The 17,701-nt window shown below is 41.4% G+C and overlaps 1 protein-coding gene across 1 annotated transcript in view; it reads left to right on the forward strand.

Moving 5' to 3' along the window:
• The window catches only part of wdr11 (WD repeat domain 11), a 115,117-nt gene that overhangs the window by 15,678 nt on the left and 81,738 nt on the right, over positions 1-17,701 (forward strand). Inside the window, exons 3-5 of the mRNA XM_078223335.1 lie at positions 3,738-3,891; positions 12,522-12,695; positions 16,983-17,166. Coding sequence (XP_078079461.1) covers positions 3,738-3,891; positions 12,522-12,695; positions 16,983-17,166 — 512 coding nt within the window. The remainder of the gene's footprint in view (positions 1-3,737; positions 3,892-12,521; positions 12,696-16,982; positions 17,167-17,701) is intronic.

Genomic DNA, 17,701 nt, shown 5'->3' on the forward strand with positions numbered 1-17,701 from the left:
AATTACCAGTCAACATTCATCAACTGCTAATCAGATTTTAATTATGCATATCATCAAGTGGTGATATTTTGCACCATGCTTGTCATTCAAACAAAGCTAGTGATTTAATAGATTTGATTGATTGTTGTGCTCTTTAATGATCTGTGATGTTCTCAGCATAATTCACATGGTTGGAGAGAAATGAATAAGTTCGTAGAAGGATGTGACAAATGAGCAGCAGATGGTAACAAAATAGTTTGCTTGTATTTCTATAGCTGTTTTTGTCCTCAAAGCTATTAACTTGTGCACTGAAATATGATGATTATGCTGGAAAGTATAGTTAACATTAAACCAAAATGAGGCTCATAATTGGAGAGGATCTGGTGATTTTTTTAGGGATCCTATTAATGAGTGCCATCATCAGAGGTCTAAATGTTCTCCAGTTGCTTTTATGAGGGGATCTGCAGTATTGAAGTATCCACTGAAGATCAGAGAAAGAGAGCATATCAGGATAACATAGTTATTAACTTGTGGTCTGTTTACTGTGTGTGGCTAAAGGAGTCTGGGGAAAATCAGTTAAGTAACATTACTTACAATGTTTGATACGCCAGTGTGAAATTGGTCAGCATTGGTGAAGGTGCGAAGGATTCACAAATGGATGAATCTCCATAAAAATTAATATTGGTAATTGTAGGATTGTGGTTTGATCATTATTATGGCTAAAGAGGATTTACTATTTGCTCACCCATGGCCAGTTAATTTTAGAGACTTAAAAATCCATCCTGAAAAAATATTCCCCAGTGTTTGGGAAGTAAAGAACACAACAAAAATGAATGGTGTATATCTGGTTGCTATGTTGAGGCAGTCGAAAGATACCATACATTCTTTGGAGTCAGGACTGAAAGGGATCCTGCCTTATTTGCAACATCTGACTTGTATAATTATCAACCATAGGGGTAACATTTATTCTCACTAAACCAATTCAAGGGGACTAAATGTGGAAAAAATGTGGTGGGATTGCAAATTATAGGCTCAGACTTCTTTCTTATCTGGCTGTACCATCTGTATAATTAATCCAATTGGCTGCTGCACAGGGGCTAGCATTTTTCTATTAGTTGAATTGATGTTAATTTGCATGTTAGATCTTGGAAGATAGGAGTGCTTTTTTGTGCTGATGTAAATGTTTTGTTCTAAGTAATGTTGGTCAGAACTGTTTTTATGTGATGTGTTCTGCTTTACTTTTGCTTGGAGTGAGAGTAGGGGTGATGATAACTGCTTCAAGATCCACCGGGCTGCTCTCGTATTTTCTATTAACAGAGCAGCTGTGGCTGTGAATGGAGTTGTGAAATGATGGGCCATCATTGCAGGGAAAGTGAGAATCTTACTTGGAAGACATCCCCTCTTGGGTTGGGAAATAGCATTCCGTCTTTAAAATTATACAAATGGGAAGCTACTTTCTATGATAACGCAATCTGTGGGCTTTTGTTTTCTAACTGGTAGTCAAATGTTGCATAGGAGCATATAATATTGGCCCGGAACTTCCTGGCTCTTTCCCCAGCGTCGAATTTTGGAGGGTACCCCAAAGATATACAGGGAAGTAAATTCCTCTTGAATGTTCCCAGACATTTGCCCAGAGGTGCTAGCTTCCCTTGAACGATTGTGCCGGGATGAGAACCCTGATAGCGTGATTTAAATCGCTAACTTCAGGTGATTCTGCCGGTTTTACACCAATAGTTACTCTGAAAGAGTTAGAAAGAACAAAACCACTTCTATATTCAATTTAGCTATTTTAAACATCCAGGCCACATGACACCTCTCACATTTTGGATCCCCCACTCCTCTCGGTAAACAACCCCCACCCGTGGGATTCCCCGACCCTCAGCATCATAGGACTTGCCAATCAGTGGGCCCGGTTCTCAGTTTCCAACCCAACTGGGCCCTCCAAATTCCATGCACTTACCTTCTCCCTAGTCTTTCATGTTCACTGTGTAAGTTTTAGGGCAAATCCTCCATGATTAAAAAACCCAGGGATAAGGAAAATGGCCGACTGGCTGTCAGGAACCTTTATAGCCACATGAATATGCAAGAGGCTGGGAATAACGAGAAGGTCGAGACAGGGATAATCTCATCAACAGGAAACAAAGGAGAAACCATGACCAGCAGACAAGGAGTAAATAGCCCAGCAGCAAGACAATGAGAACAGAGATCATTCCATCCACAGACAACATCAATGACTCAGCTCGCTGATGGGATTCCAATCAGGATGATTCAGAGAACATTTAAAAGATATTAAAATGTCAATTAAGGGCGGTCTCGACAGTTCCGGCCCTTTTTGTCCCAGTCAATCGAAACTATCAATGATCAGAAACTGTTTTGTGTGAGAGAATCACTGGTTCAGGTTTTAAAAAGGGACAAGCAAGCTCTGGCTCTCCTCTCTCCACTCTCTTCTCCTGTTTCTGGCTGCCTCTCGTTCGTCTCCACGCAGCCCGAAGCCCACTGAGCAATTTAAACTAGGATTGTGAGTATCCTCCGGTAATTCACGAAGTTCCCGAGATCATCATAGTGGATGAGGCTTTGGGAAAAGGGGGGGGGGGAGGCTTTTGCATGCACCTTTCATAGTTTAAGACACTGGTAAACGTGTGTAAAGTAAGCATTCTCGTTGTGTCCGTTTTAGTATTCCTTCCATAGCTATAGTCTTATAGAGCATAAGGCATTGTGTGTTGTTTTCCTGGTGTTTGGTGATCTTGACCTTGATGTTTTAACAAATATATATATATCTTTGACTTCCATTGGAGTCCGTTTTGATCTTTTCAATTTCTCACCAACGATCTCTGACCAAGTCACAATATTAAATATCCCTTACCATAATTCCGGAGTCTAGAACGGTACCCTGGGCGCTTCGAAACCGCCCACTCAGGAAAGGCTGCCAGGTAGTGGGTAGGCAGCAGTTTCCTTTTCTCTCTCTTGGGAGCGCTACTCTAGTGAAGTAGGCGCAAGGTGGCTGTTGTTCCATCGGCGAGAGAGAGAATCACTCGGGCATTGGTGGGGTTTGGGTAATGGAGAACCAAACCTAAAATAAGCCCAGTGGAGTTAAAAAGAGGGATCCCGCTACAACTGGGCCCTTTTAAACTACCCTGCTTTCCGGCAGCCAGTATAGTAAAAAAGTAGGGGGGAGGGGGGGAGAGAATGGGAGAGAATACTGTTAACCTAACTTCATAATAAAACTTTCCTTCCAATAAACCATTGCGTTTAATGGAGTTCTAGTGTTCCTTGTTTAAAGAGAGTCCTGAAGATGCTACTGTCACCAGAGGCTAATTCTACGTTTTTAAAGTCTATGCAATTATCTTTAAAACTGTGGATCACAAATATTAATCCAGGACCTACAGAATCCTCAATATTTTTCAACATACTTGCTGATAAACTCTTGTGGCATAGTGTTGGTGATGTTGGAGGATCTTATTCAGGTGAATGTATTCATGCTTATTGTTCTGAACAGATAGTTTCATGTAGAGGTATTTCAGTCGCTGATTCTAACTGGCATATTCCATCTAGCATGTTTAGTTTTAATCTGCTGGTCTTTGCTTTAGTGCTTATTGGACCTACTGTCTAATGACTAACAAGTTTGAATTAAATTCTGATGAATTACATACCCAATATATTCAAACTCACCTGTTCTACAGATGCTGATTGAGCCACTATATTTCTAACATTTTCCAGTTTTTTTTGCCTAATTCTAGGGTCTGCTTTAATTTGAACAGGTAAAGTGGGCTAGAGAAAACTACCACCACAGTATTGGCTCTCCCTATTCCCTGAGACTGGCATCTGCAGACACCGTAGGAAAGATCATAGTTTGGGATGTGGCTACAGGAGCAGCTCGTTGTGAGATTCAGGAATACACCAAACCCATTCAAGGTAAGCATCATGGTAAAAGGCAGTGTGGTGCAAGCTTTCTGAGTTCTACATAAATACAGTATGATGATGCTGTCATGGAGTATTCTCTGTTGCTGATCTTTGTAGCTAGCTTCAGAAGTTCAAATCGAGAATCTATGCAACAGGAAGCATTTCACTTTAAGAGCTTCTGCTAATTCTCACTATTTTTTTGTTTGAGTCACTAACCTGAGGGCTTACATATTGAAGTTTGTTCTAGTGAACTTGCAATGTTCCAGACGGAGGCCGAGGACTCCATTTTCTGGTAGGCCCAAGAGTTCTGGCACATGTGTGGGTGACAAGTCATGAATGCTCAGTTTTGGGTGTTTTGATAGCTGCAGGATTGGGCAGTGCGTCTGTATAGTGCAAAAACACCAATCATGGGACCCAGTTTGGCGCAATAACAAACGGAGTACTGGGACACAGAGAGAAGGAACCCAGAGAGGGAGACCGTTGCTAGAAACTATTAGAAAGATAAACCAGCAGATTTTGGGGGGGCTGAAGAAGATGCTGCAAGCAGCACAAGTGCTCCTGTTGGCTGGCTCCAGGTAGTGAGGACTTGGGATGTGCCCTGGAGAGCCGAAAAGGCAACGGCAGGTCGGTAACTCCATGCTGTGGGCCCTCGGGGCAAAGTAACCTTTAAGAGTAGTGGTGTTCTGCTCTGCATGGCTGAAGAGCTGAAGTTGTGCCCATGAGTCAGTGCAGGAGTGCAATCTTGGGAAGCCAGTGGAATGTAATCTCGGGAAAAAATTAAACCATCAGGATGTGAGCAGTCATTAAGGAAATCCAAGTTGGAGGGACATTTGGAGGGAATTCAGAGGCTAGATCTTTGAAAGCGAAGACTTGAAACCCCTCGTGAGGGAAACAGATTTTTAATGAGATTGGATTACTCTCAGAGGGCACTGACATCTGGGTGGGTTGCTGAGAAATCCGTGGGATCTGTCTTGATTGTATCTGTTGGATAAACCTGTTGGACTTTAACCTGGTGTTGTTAAAACTCTTACTGTGTTTACCCCAGTCCAACGCCGGCATCTCCACATCTTGATTGTATCTACCATTCATTGAACAGTGTAATGTGTTCAACCACAGTTTGCTTGTTAATTGTCATGTACCTCATTTTAATTCTGAATGTTGGCGTTTAAGATGGATATTACAAAGTGTTTTACTATTCTGACTTTGTATAGTAAGGTTTATTTTGCATGTTTAAAAAATGTGGAATCTTGCTGCTTTATTCTCTTTCTAAGAACCTGGGATTTCAACCCTAATCTACTTTAAACACAAAGTTACTGGCCCCTAACTGGATTGTCACAGATTTAATGGTGCTACAGTGGCTCACTTTGATGGAAGGATAATGCTTTTTAATTGTTTTTTGAACTACCATATTCTCACTGTTGGCTGGATTGTAATTTAGTTGCACTATATTTGAAAATGAGTAAAAGTTCTCCAATTTTGCTGCAACAAGCAACTATCGGGAGGTGGAGCTTTCACTAATATCTCCATCTTCAACTATGATAGGGCCCAGCATGCGAGTGCAAGGGACAAGGGCAAAATATTTACTAACTGTCTTCAACCACACATGTTGTATTGACAATCCTGCTCTGGCTCTGTTCGAAGAAGTAAACATTATAGATGCCAGTGCCCAACTAATTTTAACCTTGGACCAAGACAATATCCCACATTAATATGGAAGACTAAGAAATAGAGGCCAAAAGTAGTCGAAGCCAAAACATCACAGATTTTCAAGAAGCAGTTAGATATCACACTTGGGGTGAAGAGTATCAAAGGATATGGTGGGGAGACGGAATCAGGCTATTAAGTTAGATGATCAGCTATGATCATAATGAATGGTGGAGCAGGCGCAAAAGGCCGAATGGCCTCCTCCTGCTCCAATGTTTCTACGTAAGACCTATGCTCTAGAGGTAGTACCTCCTTTAGCCAAGCTGCTGCTGTACTTATGTTGCTCGCATTTATATGACAGAATGGAAGATTGTCCAGTTCACAAAGTGAGTCAAATCTAGCCAGTTAATGTCCCATTAAGGACCTGCTGATGGCAGTAAAGTGCATTTAAAAGTCATCAGTAGTGCCATCTAGTGGCACCCAATCACTTGTAAGTAGTTCAGGTCCTGCTCGAGCCACTTGGATAATTAGATAATTGGTTTATCAAAAAATAATCATCATGCGACATGTGCTGAGTTGTGATGACAATACAAGTAATCATAATTCATAACAATTATGTACAATCATTAAAAAATAATAGCATGTTTTCAGAATTATGAACGTTTCACTATACAATCTTTATTATACAGAATAAAAAATTTATATTAAAATCCATAGATCATATGTTATCAAGTTGAGTTCCTGTTGAATTTTCAGTCATTTACATACTATTTGTGAGTTTTATACAGTAGGGGTTTGGGCTGTCTCATAATCTATTCATTTTGTATCTTCTTTGCGGAATGGTGGCTTCTCTCCTTAATTCCATCACACTTGGCTGCAGATTTCATCACAATCTTGTTCCAGAAAGGAAAATGAGCTGAATGCCAGAGAAGAGATGAGAGTAGCTTCCACTGGCAGGACAGCACCAAGAAATTCTTTAAGAAAAAAACAAAATTAAATTCGGGTCAAAGGGAAACAGATCCTTTGATAGACTCACCTGATGTTGACAACACCTCATTCTATATAGTATTTCTAATGTAACAACATGTCTGGAGGTGCTTAACAGAAGCGGTTTCAATGAAAACATTATTAACACTGAAGGACAGAAGGAGACATCAAGACAGATAATCAAAAGCTTGGTCATTGAGATAGGTTTTAAGGAGGATCTTGAAGGAAGACAGAGAGAGAAGTAGAATGGTAGAGAGGTTTAGGGAGGGAATTCTGGAACTTACGCCAGGGTGTCTGAAAGCTATTGACTGCTAATAGAGGAGCAACTAAAATTAAGAATATGCAAGAGGCCAGAACCATAGAATGGATACAGCAAAGAAATAGGCCAATCAGCCCTTCATGATCATTCTGGCTCTCTGCAAGAACAACTCACCCTGACATTCCCCAGGAGCCCTGACATTTTTTCCCCCTTCGGATAATGATCCAATTCCCATCTGAATCCGATGTCTGAATTTGCCTCCAGCACACTTCCAGGGAGGAGACGACAAACCCCATTCGATGCATGAAAAAAGTTTTCTTCATGTTGCCATTGCTTCCCCTACCAGCTGTCCCAAATCTGTGCCTTCTGGTCTCTGATCACTCCACCAATGGGAACAGCCTCTCCCCATCTACTCAGTCCAGATCCCTCATGATTATGAATACCCCCATCAAATCTCCCCTCAGCCCTCTCCTCTCGTAGAAGAACAGCCCTAGCTTCTTCAGTCTATCCTCTAAATTGAAGTCCCTTAACCCGGGAACCATTCTTGTGAATCTTTTCTGTACCCTGTCGAATGCCGCCACACTGCCGAGTCACAAGGTTGTGGATACATGCTCCACTTTAGTGGCCTTAGCACATAAGCTAGGTTGACATAACAGCAATACGGAGGGAACGTTGCATTGTTGGTGGTGCCAATTTTTGGGTATGAAGTGCAGCCCTTTTAAGAGCTGCTTTCAAACTGCTGTAAATAAAGCCAAAAGGCTGCAGAAGCTGGAAATCTGAAATAAAAACAGATTGAAACTGACCATGACTACATGATTCTTGTAGATAGCTCTTTCCAAGGGACAGCACTAGTACAATGGGCCGAATGATCTTTTTGCACTGTAAGGTTTTAAGTTCAATCTCTTCCGCTACCCACCCACTGCTTGCTGAAGTCCAGATCTGAGGCATTCAAGTCAGGCGACACTGACCTATACAAGATCTCCCACCCACCTGACGAAGGGACAGCCTGTTCCGAAAGCTTGTGTGGCTTTTGCTACCAAATAAACCTGTTGGACTTTAACCTGGTGTTGTCAGACTTCTTACTGTCTGTACAAGAAAGCCAGATACAATCTAAGGAGATCCATCAAAGATGCCAAAAGACAATACCGGACCAAGCTAGAGTCCCAGGCTAGCCACTCTGACCCCCGCCAACTATGGCAAGGTCTGCAAGACATAACAGGCTTCAAGATGTAGGCATGTAAAATCGCCGGCTCCAATGCACCTCTCCCTGATGAGCTCAATGTATTCTACGCCCATTTTGAGCAAGAAGTCAGCGAGAGCATGCTCTCCACCCTGGAAGCCCTGGATGAACCTGCATCTGGGATCACCATTGCAGATGTCAGAGCAGCTTTCTTGAAGGTCAACCCACGGAAAGCAACTAGCCCAGATGGGGTACCCGGACATGCACTCGGATCCTGCGCAGATCAGCTGGTGGAGGTATTTGTAGACATCTTGAACCTCTCTTTACAACAATCTGAGGTCCCTATCTGCTTCAAGAAGACGACCATCATCCTGATACCGAAGAAAAACCAAGTAGCGTGCTTTATTGACAATCGGCCGGTGGCTTTGACATCCGTCATTATGAAGTGCTTCGAAAGGTTAGTCAGGGCACGAATCAATTCCAGCCTCCTGGACTACCTGGATCCACTACAGTTTGCCTACCGCCGCAACAGGTCCACAGCAGATGCCATCTCCCTGGCCCTGCACTCAACGCTGGAACACCTAGATAACAAGGACGCCTATGTCAGACTCCTATTTATTGACTACAGCTCAGCCTTCAACACTATTATTCCCACGAAACTCATCTCCAAACTTCGTGGCCTGGGCCTCGGCACTCCCTCTACGACTGGATCCTGAACTTCCTAACTCACAGACCACAATCAGTGAGGATAGGCAACAACACCTCCTCCACGATAATCCTCAACACTGGTGCCCCACAAGGCTGTGTTCTCAGCCCCCTACTATACTCCTTCTACACCTATGACTGTGGCCAAATTCCCCTGCAATTGGATTTTCAAGTTTGCTGACGACACCACCGTAGTGGGTCGGATCTCAAACAATGACGAGACAGAATACAGGAATGAGATAGAGAATCTGGTGAACTGGTGTGGCAACAATAATCTCTCCCTCAATGTCAACAAAACGAAGAAGATTGTCATTGACTTCAGCAAACATAAAGGAGAACATGCCCCTGTCTACATCAATGGGGATGAAATAGAAAGGGTCGAGAGCTTCAAGTTTTTAGGTGTCCAGATCACCAACAACCTGTCCTGGTCCTCCCATGCCAACACTATAGTTAAGAAAGCCCACCAAAGCCTCTACTTTCTCAGAAGACTAAGGAAATTTGGCATGTGGGCTACGACTCTCACCAACTTTTACAGATGCACCATAGAAAGCATTCTTTCTGGTTGTATCACAGCTTGGTAAGGCACCTACTCTGCCCAAGACCGCAAGGAACTACAAAAGGTCGTGAATGTAGCCCAGTCCATCACGCAAACCAGCCTCCCATCCATTGACTCTGTCTACACTTCCCGCTGCCTCGGCAAAGCAGCCAGCATAATTAAGGATCCCATGCATCCCGGACATTCTCTCTTCCACCTTCTTCCTTCGGGAAAAAGATACAAAAGTCTGAGGTCACGTACCAACCGACTCAAGAACAGCTTCTTCCCTGCTGCTGTCAGACTTTTGAACGGACTTACCTTGCATTAAGTTGATCTTTCTCTACACCCTAGCTATGACTGTAACGCTACATTCTGCACTCCTTTCCTTCTCTATGGTATGTTTTGTCTGTATAGCGCGCAAGAAACAATACTTTTCACCTGTTAATACATGTGACAATAAATCAAATCAAATCCTTGCTGGCTATTTTTTAGTAAACTTTGAAAGACGAAGTTCTGTATAATTTCTCCACACTGGTCCACTCTGTACGTGATAAGTTTGTTGCAACTTGTGAATTACTGACTGACACCTACAAACATCATCAAGCTGTCATGTACGTTCTCAAGTGATTTCCTCATCAATATCAGGTGAATATCAGCAGTCAGTATTCTGGATCCTTGGGCTGGACCAATGAGAACCACTTATAGCAAGGCATTGTGGCATTTATTTCTTTTGTATTTACCTGTGCATTGTTACGATTAGAGACACCACCGCCTTCCAAAATGCACTCCGACAAACATCAGCAAGGTTGTGGGGGGGACACAAATCAATCACATGGCCTAAAAGATTGCAAACAGTTGGATTATTAGCGAATGAGGACAATATGTCCATACCGTCCCAGCTTTTGATCCTGCTGCCCGAACAAAGCTTCACCCCACCTTGTATCAGAACTTGAGTGTCAGGTTTCCCACCTGCATACTTTGCTCGCAGTCTTTTCCAATTACAGCCAGGTTATTTGAGATGAGGAAGAAGGTTGTGCTTTTTTTGGTTGCTTTGTTATGAATTTGTATGCATCTTTTGCTGTTTTTATATTTACTCTCAGTACTTACTGCTCTACTTCCCCTGCTTGTTTGGATGTACAAGTCACATTAATTATTTTTAAACTCTCCACTGACTTTCCCTTGAGCACAATAAACAGAATTGGAAGAATGCTGAGATCTCAAAGGCTTCTCAGGCTGGAGAAGGTTAGACATTGGGGCTATGAAGAGAATTGAAAACAAGAATGAGCATTTTGGATTTGAGGAGGAGTAGGTGTAGGTCAGCAAGCACAAGTTGATGGTTTAAAGAGACTTGGAGGGAGTTAAGATACAGGCAGCAGATTCTGGAAGAGCACAGGTTTGCGAAGGGTGAAAGGTGGGCGGCCAGCCAAGAGAGCATTGGAATAGACAATTCTCGAGATAACAAAGGTAGGGGTGAGGGTTTCAACAGCAGATGAGCTGAGTGCTGGGAATCAGGTGATATTACGGAGGCGGAAGTAAATTTTGCTCATCCTCCATACTGTCTCCTTTGGTTTGCCGTCCATTTTTTTCTTTGCAGGTGTGAGAAGCACCTTGGGGCATTTCTACATGTTGATGCTATATACATACAAGTTGTTAGAATAATACTCAAGATGATCAATGTCAATCAATAACCAGACTAAATTCTAAACTTCCAAAGTCTGGAGTAATGGTAAATCCTTTTATCACTTTACTATTTACCATTTTGGACCCGGTCTTCTTTGTGGGACATTAAATATTTTCATTTGTGAAGAATAAACTATCTGAATTATGGTTTTAGTCAATAGATGTTGACCCTATGGTTGGATTTATGAGACTGGTCAAACATTTATCTTGTTGTTCGGTGAAATATGTGTAGATAATCAAGTAATATGTTTGACTGAGTTTTAGCAGATTATACTGTCGACAAATTATGGAGTACTGAAATTGATCGATAGGCTTTTACTACAACATTCAACTGAAAATGCTTGACTTGATACAAAATTCTATTGCTGATACCCTGGGTCCAGAAGTCCGGCAGCACTTGAAAATCCATGTAAAACCATGTTGTGCAAATACGGTGCTATTATTTGTTCCACTTTGGTGAATTGGGATTTTTTGTATCGCATTTATACTTGTGAATTGCTACTTGAAGACTTCACGGAGGCCTTTTTGTAAAATCATCAGCACGAAACATCTCAGGCAAAATACTGGTTTGGTCTTGAACTATGTTGGAATGCCCCACTGAGGCATAGGTGAGAGGGGAGAGATCCAAAATTTTTTCACACTGAGGGTAGTGAGTGGCTGGAACAAGCTGCCAGAGGTAGTAGTAGAGGCGGGTGCAATTTTGTCTTTTAAAAAGCATTTAGACAGTTACATGTATGGAGGGATATGGGCCAAATGTGGGCAATTGGGATTACTTCAGGAGTCTTTAAAAAAAAAGGACGGCATGGACAAGTTGGACCGAAGGGCCTGTTTCCATGCTGCAAACCCCTATGACTATGACTGAAAGGTCTGGGTCCAAAATGGGAAACGGTGAAATAGTAAAAGGATTTAACATTCCTCTAGACTTTGGAGGGTTAGAGTCTAGGCAGGTTGTTGATGGATTGACATTGTCCAAAAAACATGATATTTCATGAATGCGCAATAGAAATGCTTGCAAGCGCTCACAGCTACACTATGCACATTTCCTATAAAAGGTATGCTATGCTGGAAATTTAATAATCCTGACAACAAAGCCTAATTTAGCAGTTCTCTGACATTCAGCTGCTCTTTGCTTTCAATTTCCCAGTAATATGTAACGGATATTTCTGTACATTTTATATTTTCTTTGGGTGTGGTGGAAAGGAAACAGTTAATTAGTTGGCATTGTATTATTAACCCCTTGAGCTAAGTTGCCTTTAATAATCGACTCATGAAATGATAAGTAAAGAAAATTACACACTGAAGTAATTAACAACAGTGTGTTTGTTTTTAATTAAAAGCTTACCATGGAAGATAAACTTGGATTGTAGAGTGATGACTTTGTAAATATATGAATTAATGATGGATTTCTGCCTGTTTCACACTGTACATTTTACGTTCAATAGGGAGGCATATTTACTCATTAGCCTGATATGTAGTCAAACCAGGTCCAAAAGGTGTTGGCATGCTGAATAGTTGTGCCTCTATTATATGATATTTCTTTAAATTGCCTGATTAAATCATATTCTGTCTTACTTAAAGGTCATCCACGTTCTTGTTCTCAAGCCAAAAGGAAACACTATTACTAACATTTTCTGTTTCCTTCTTGCTAATAGACATGGAGTGGCTGTGGAACCAGGATGCCTCTCGAGACCTCCTATTAGCGATTCATCCACCAAACTACATTGTTCTTTGGAACGCAGATACTGGTACCAAACTATGGAAGAAAAGTTATGCAGAAAATATACTTTCCTTTTCATTTGATCCCTTTGAGCTATCAAATCTAGCATGTAAGTTAATTCCTCTTTCTGCTTAAATGGAAGGTATTAATGTGGTGTATACAACAAGGTGCAATTCATTTAGCAAGGCAGGGTTAAAACTTGGTTTGTTCTTACACTGTGACATCCTTCTATCTATGATTACAGTAGTTTCTGTAGAAGAATTCATGATACACAATCTACTGCACTTTTAATAATTTGCAACAACTGAAATGTAGTGGATTAAATTTTAAGCCCTGAGGGGTTATAGAGGGTATCACTATCTTGGGAGAGGTATGGGAAAAAGGCAGGCGAATGACACTATGTGACGATGCTTGTTTGGAGAGCCACTGCAGAGACGATGGGCCAAATGGCCTCCTTCCATGCCTTATTGATTCTATGATTCGACAAGAAATAAGCTGCAAGTTTATTCTTCTGTAAGCCTTTAACAGATTTTAGAACTGTTTGTCTCTGAATGACTCAGTGTATCGAATAATTAAGGCGTTGTAAACATTTGACTATGTGGTAAAACATATCTGTTTCTGGTTTCGCCACTGCACAGGATTTGGTGAGAAATGTAAAAATGGTTGAGAGTTCAGTCATGTGTCGTGTGTGTAATCTTCACTTTACAACAAAAAGGTACTAGTAGGCCATTTTTCAAAAGAAAAGCCTAAAGATGTTGACCTTACAGAACCCAACTGTAAAATATTCTTTACTGCTGTGCTTTGAGACTAGAAATTGCCCCCATAATGTGACGGCGCTTCATGGCAACATTGCAATTCTTAAGGCTATGAAAAGAATATTTTCTATTTTATCTCGTTAAGTCAGTGGTAATGGCCTTCTGCTTGATCCTGTGTGACTCCCCTACTTCTGTATTAGATTAGTTTATTAATGTCACAAGTAGGCTTACATTAACACAGCAATGAAGTTACTGTGAAAATCCCCTATTCGCCACATTCCAGCGCCTGTTCGGGTACACTGAGGGAGAATTTAGCATGGTCAATGCACCTAACCAGCCCATCTTTTGGACTGCGGGAGGAAACCCACGCAGACGTGGGGAGAACGTGCAGAATCCACACACTGACCCAAGCTGGGAATCAAACCCGGGTCCCTGGCACTGTGAGGCAGCACTGTGCCGCCCTTAATGAGGAACAGAACTTCTGTTCCAATTTTCATGCCCAATTTTTTGGTCAGCCCCTACTGTACCTCATCTCTGATATTTCTCACTGTGTCCATTACTGTAGTTTTTATTAGTGATGCTCCTAATTTAGGCAGTCTTGTTTTCTATCACTTTCAGTGCCTGATCAGCATTCCAAGGCTGACATATGCTACACTTGCTACTCTGAAACTAGGTGTGGAATTTGCTATTCAGTGCAGCACAATGTGAACACTGGAAATGGTGTATCATTGGATCTTGGGCTGAACCCAGTCAGAAAAGAGCCCTGTGCTTGTGTATTTATTTTGTGCTACTTTGGTCTACATATAATGATTAAAATGAAGCAGTTCAATTACTCGTGCATCTCCTACATAAGGCACTTATTTTAAAATATTGGGATCATTGTGTTAGCAAAGCAAAAGTATTACAAAAAATAATTTGAACGGTGTTCACCAAATTCTGGTTCTGAAATAACATACCATGCAATAAGTAATTGGATCGCTTAAACCTTTTGTAAGCTAACTACAAAGTCTTTATGGTAGGCGAGCTTCCCAAAGTACTAAAAACTTCAAAGCTAGGGAACTTTTTGCATTTGTATAAATACATTTGCGTGCAGCTTTCTCCTGGCTGAGCTCAGTTATAGATCCAGGATGTGTATTTTTCACAATAACACTACTTTTCACAGTGCAGATGGCAATCTACATCTACTTCTCTAAGTGTTTGGGAGATTTTTTTAAACTTGCATGTTTCTTGCCTAAGGAATGCCTTGCTGGATTTAGCCTTGAGGAAAAAGGGGAATTTCACAGTAACTTCATTGCAGTGTTAATGTAAGCCTTACTTGTGACTAATAAATAAACTTTACTTTAAAATGGGTTAAGGTGAGAATGTCACAATTGGGGAGCATCTCTGGAATAGTGATCATAGTATTTATTGTAAGGCTTATTGGAAGGGCAGGAACAATATAGAATAAAAATACTTGATTGGAAAAGGGCTAATTTAAGTGAATTGATGGACCTGGCCCAGATAAATTGGAGGTAAAGGCTGTTGGGCAGAAATGTCATGAAACAATGAATCAAGTTTAAAGTGGGGATATTTTAAGTGCATGTTTCCTACATTGCAACAGCGACTACACACTTCAAATACACTTCATTGGCTGTAAAGCAGTGATTGTGAAAAGTGCTACACAAATGCAAGTTTTTCTTGCAGTCTCGGTGCATTGCTGCATGGAGAAAGGGAGGGCAACTAATAGTGTGGTGTATACAGTTCAGTTGCAGCCTTCAAAAGGGGTTAGAATAGGGTTACTGGAAAAAAATTGTAGGGACACAGGGAAAGCATGGGGTAGTGCAACTAACTGAGTTGCTCAATGAAAGAGCTGGTGCAGACTCAATGGCTGAATGCTTCCTCTGTCATGTAGTAGCAACGTAAGAAGTCTCACAACACCAGGTTAAAGTCCAACAGGTTTATTTGGTAGCAAATACTGTGCTTACCCCAGTCCAACGCCGGCATCTCCACATCATGTAGTAGCAATCCAGGGTCTGGATTAATACTATGAAGACATGTTCAAATCTCAGTATGGAGGCTGGTGAATTTAATTTCAATTAATTAAATAAAATGTGGAACAAAAGGTTAGTATCAGTGATAACATGGGGAACAAAAAGCTAGTATCAGTGACGGTGATCGGATTGCCATAGAAACCCCATCTCTAAAGTCCTTCCTTACATGATCTGGCCTCTACATGACTCCAGACCTACAATGCCGTTAACTCTTAATTGCCTTCTGGAATGACCTAGTAAGCTACTTGGTTACATTCAAGAAGTTGGCTCATTGTCATTTTTACAAGGACAATTGGGGAAGGATAATAAATGCTGGCCTTACCAGCAAAGCCCACATCCTCTGCATGCCGGACAATTTCTGTAGAGCAAGGACCCACATCGTTGACGGGGCAGAACTTTATGTTCTCCCAAGGCGGGTTCTGAGGTGGTGGCGCCATAAAATCAAATGAACGGGAGTCCCCCTTGGAAACTCTTTAGCCCAAACACAGACTCAATTTCACGCTTGGGCAGGCAGGGTTTCAGGTGGGAAACCTGCCCTTTCACCCATTATGGCTCTTACATGGCCACTTAATGGCCTTTTCCTGCCCAGCCTCAATTTTTAGGCCAGCGGGAGTGGGTGGGGATAGGGTGAGAGGGAACCAGAAGGAAAAAAAAACGTTCTCCATCTGCAGCAGGAAGGAGGGCGGAGGAGGGAGGTGGGGGTGCCTCAATCAGAGTTGGGGTGCCCTCCTTTCCAGGATCTTGGAGCGTCGGGCCTCCCTCCCTCCTGTACACCCAGCCTACTCCTCAATGCTGCGATCATCCTCTTCTCTTCTCTTCCCTACCCTCCCACCACTTCTCTACCCTCCCACCTTTCTAATGGTCCCAGAACTTAGTTCCAGGCAGAGCACTGCAGCGGTGTGTGTGGGTTCGAGAGCTGTCAACCAATTCATCCAACAGGACTTCCTTCCAAGAATGGGCACCCCACTGCCAATCAACTGATGTTTGAGCAAATAACACTTTCTAGCCACTGAAAACCATTTTCAAATTCATTTAAAAGGCTGCAGCGCAGACATGAAATTAAACCTATTTTTTATGTTTCCAGACTATATGACAGAATACAATATTTTGCAGGATGTGTTTAGTGTTAAACATGTTGCTGTGAAGATGGCCCATTGTATTTGGTGTTCCAAGTTGCTGTGCGATAGCAAATAGCACACAACCTAACTATTTTAGCATTGATGGAGTTGCATCTACTGGTGAGAGGCAACGAGTGAAGACTAAGTGTTTCTCTGCAGAGAAGAGAAATTAATTGGGAAATTGTCATGGGCATTTTTATTCTGCCGATCTCTTGGTGGCTAGCTAGACAGTATATTATCATTTTTAGGTAAAATATCTTGCATTGAAACTCAGTGAGGAAACAAAAATTGAAGAATGTTCAGGCTATAGGTAGAAGGTGGGTAATGCACAAAATGAATTGTTCATTCAGGTAGTGCAGACACGATGGGCCAAATGGCCATCATCTGAGCTGTAACAATTTAAGTGCGTATTAAGTCAGTATCGTTTTTTAAAAAGAGATTTCCAAAGTTTTTTTAACACTGCAGCATATGTTCCGTTGTCTCCTATTTGTAGTGCTGACCAGTGAGGGTATAGTGTTTGTCTCAGATTTTTCACCATCCAAAGCTCCCAGCAGTTCAGGCAAGAAGGTTTACATATCAAGTCCTCACTCCAGTCCTGCCCACATAAAACCAGCAGCTACTGGTGCCAAGAAAGCCTTAAACAGAGTGAAAATCCTCATCACTAATGAAAAGCCCAAGTAAGTCGCATTTTAAGTTAAAATGTTACATTTTGCAAGCTCTAATTATGATTTGCTCTTTTAGTGAGAGAAAATGTCTTTGCTGTAAATTCCCCCTCTCATAATCTTGTATTCTAAATTTGATTACCCCAGCACTGATATCACTAACATCAATGAGCTCAGCATAAACAAAATTAGAACTGCCCTATGTAATCCTCAAGTTTAATTTTTTAGCAGTATTTAGCAATACCTCATGCATGATTAAAAATGTGTATTTTGGAAAGCTGAAGAAAAACATCAGTCCTCAATAATTAATCTATTTTTAATGACTATGTATTTACAATTATATGATGTTATCCCCAATTGCATTGAGTTTTTTTCCCCTAAGAGTTTCCTACATGTGGCTAGACTTATTAAATTAAGACAAAATATTGATGCAGTTTGTATATTAATTTTATAATGTTTCAGCAAGATTTCTGACAGTGATCCCACTGCTTCCAAACAAAACTTAAATCACGTTTTACTTTTAGCATATAGTAATGACTGAAAGTTTCTG

This window comes from Mustelus asterias, chromosome 11, assembly GCF_964213995.1.
Source record: "Mustelus asterias chromosome 11, sMusAst1.hap1.1, whole genome shotgun sequence".
In the NCBI taxonomy this organism is placed as follows: domain Eukaryota; kingdom Metazoa; phylum Chordata; class Chondrichthyes; order Carcharhiniformes; family Triakidae; genus Mustelus; species Mustelus asterias.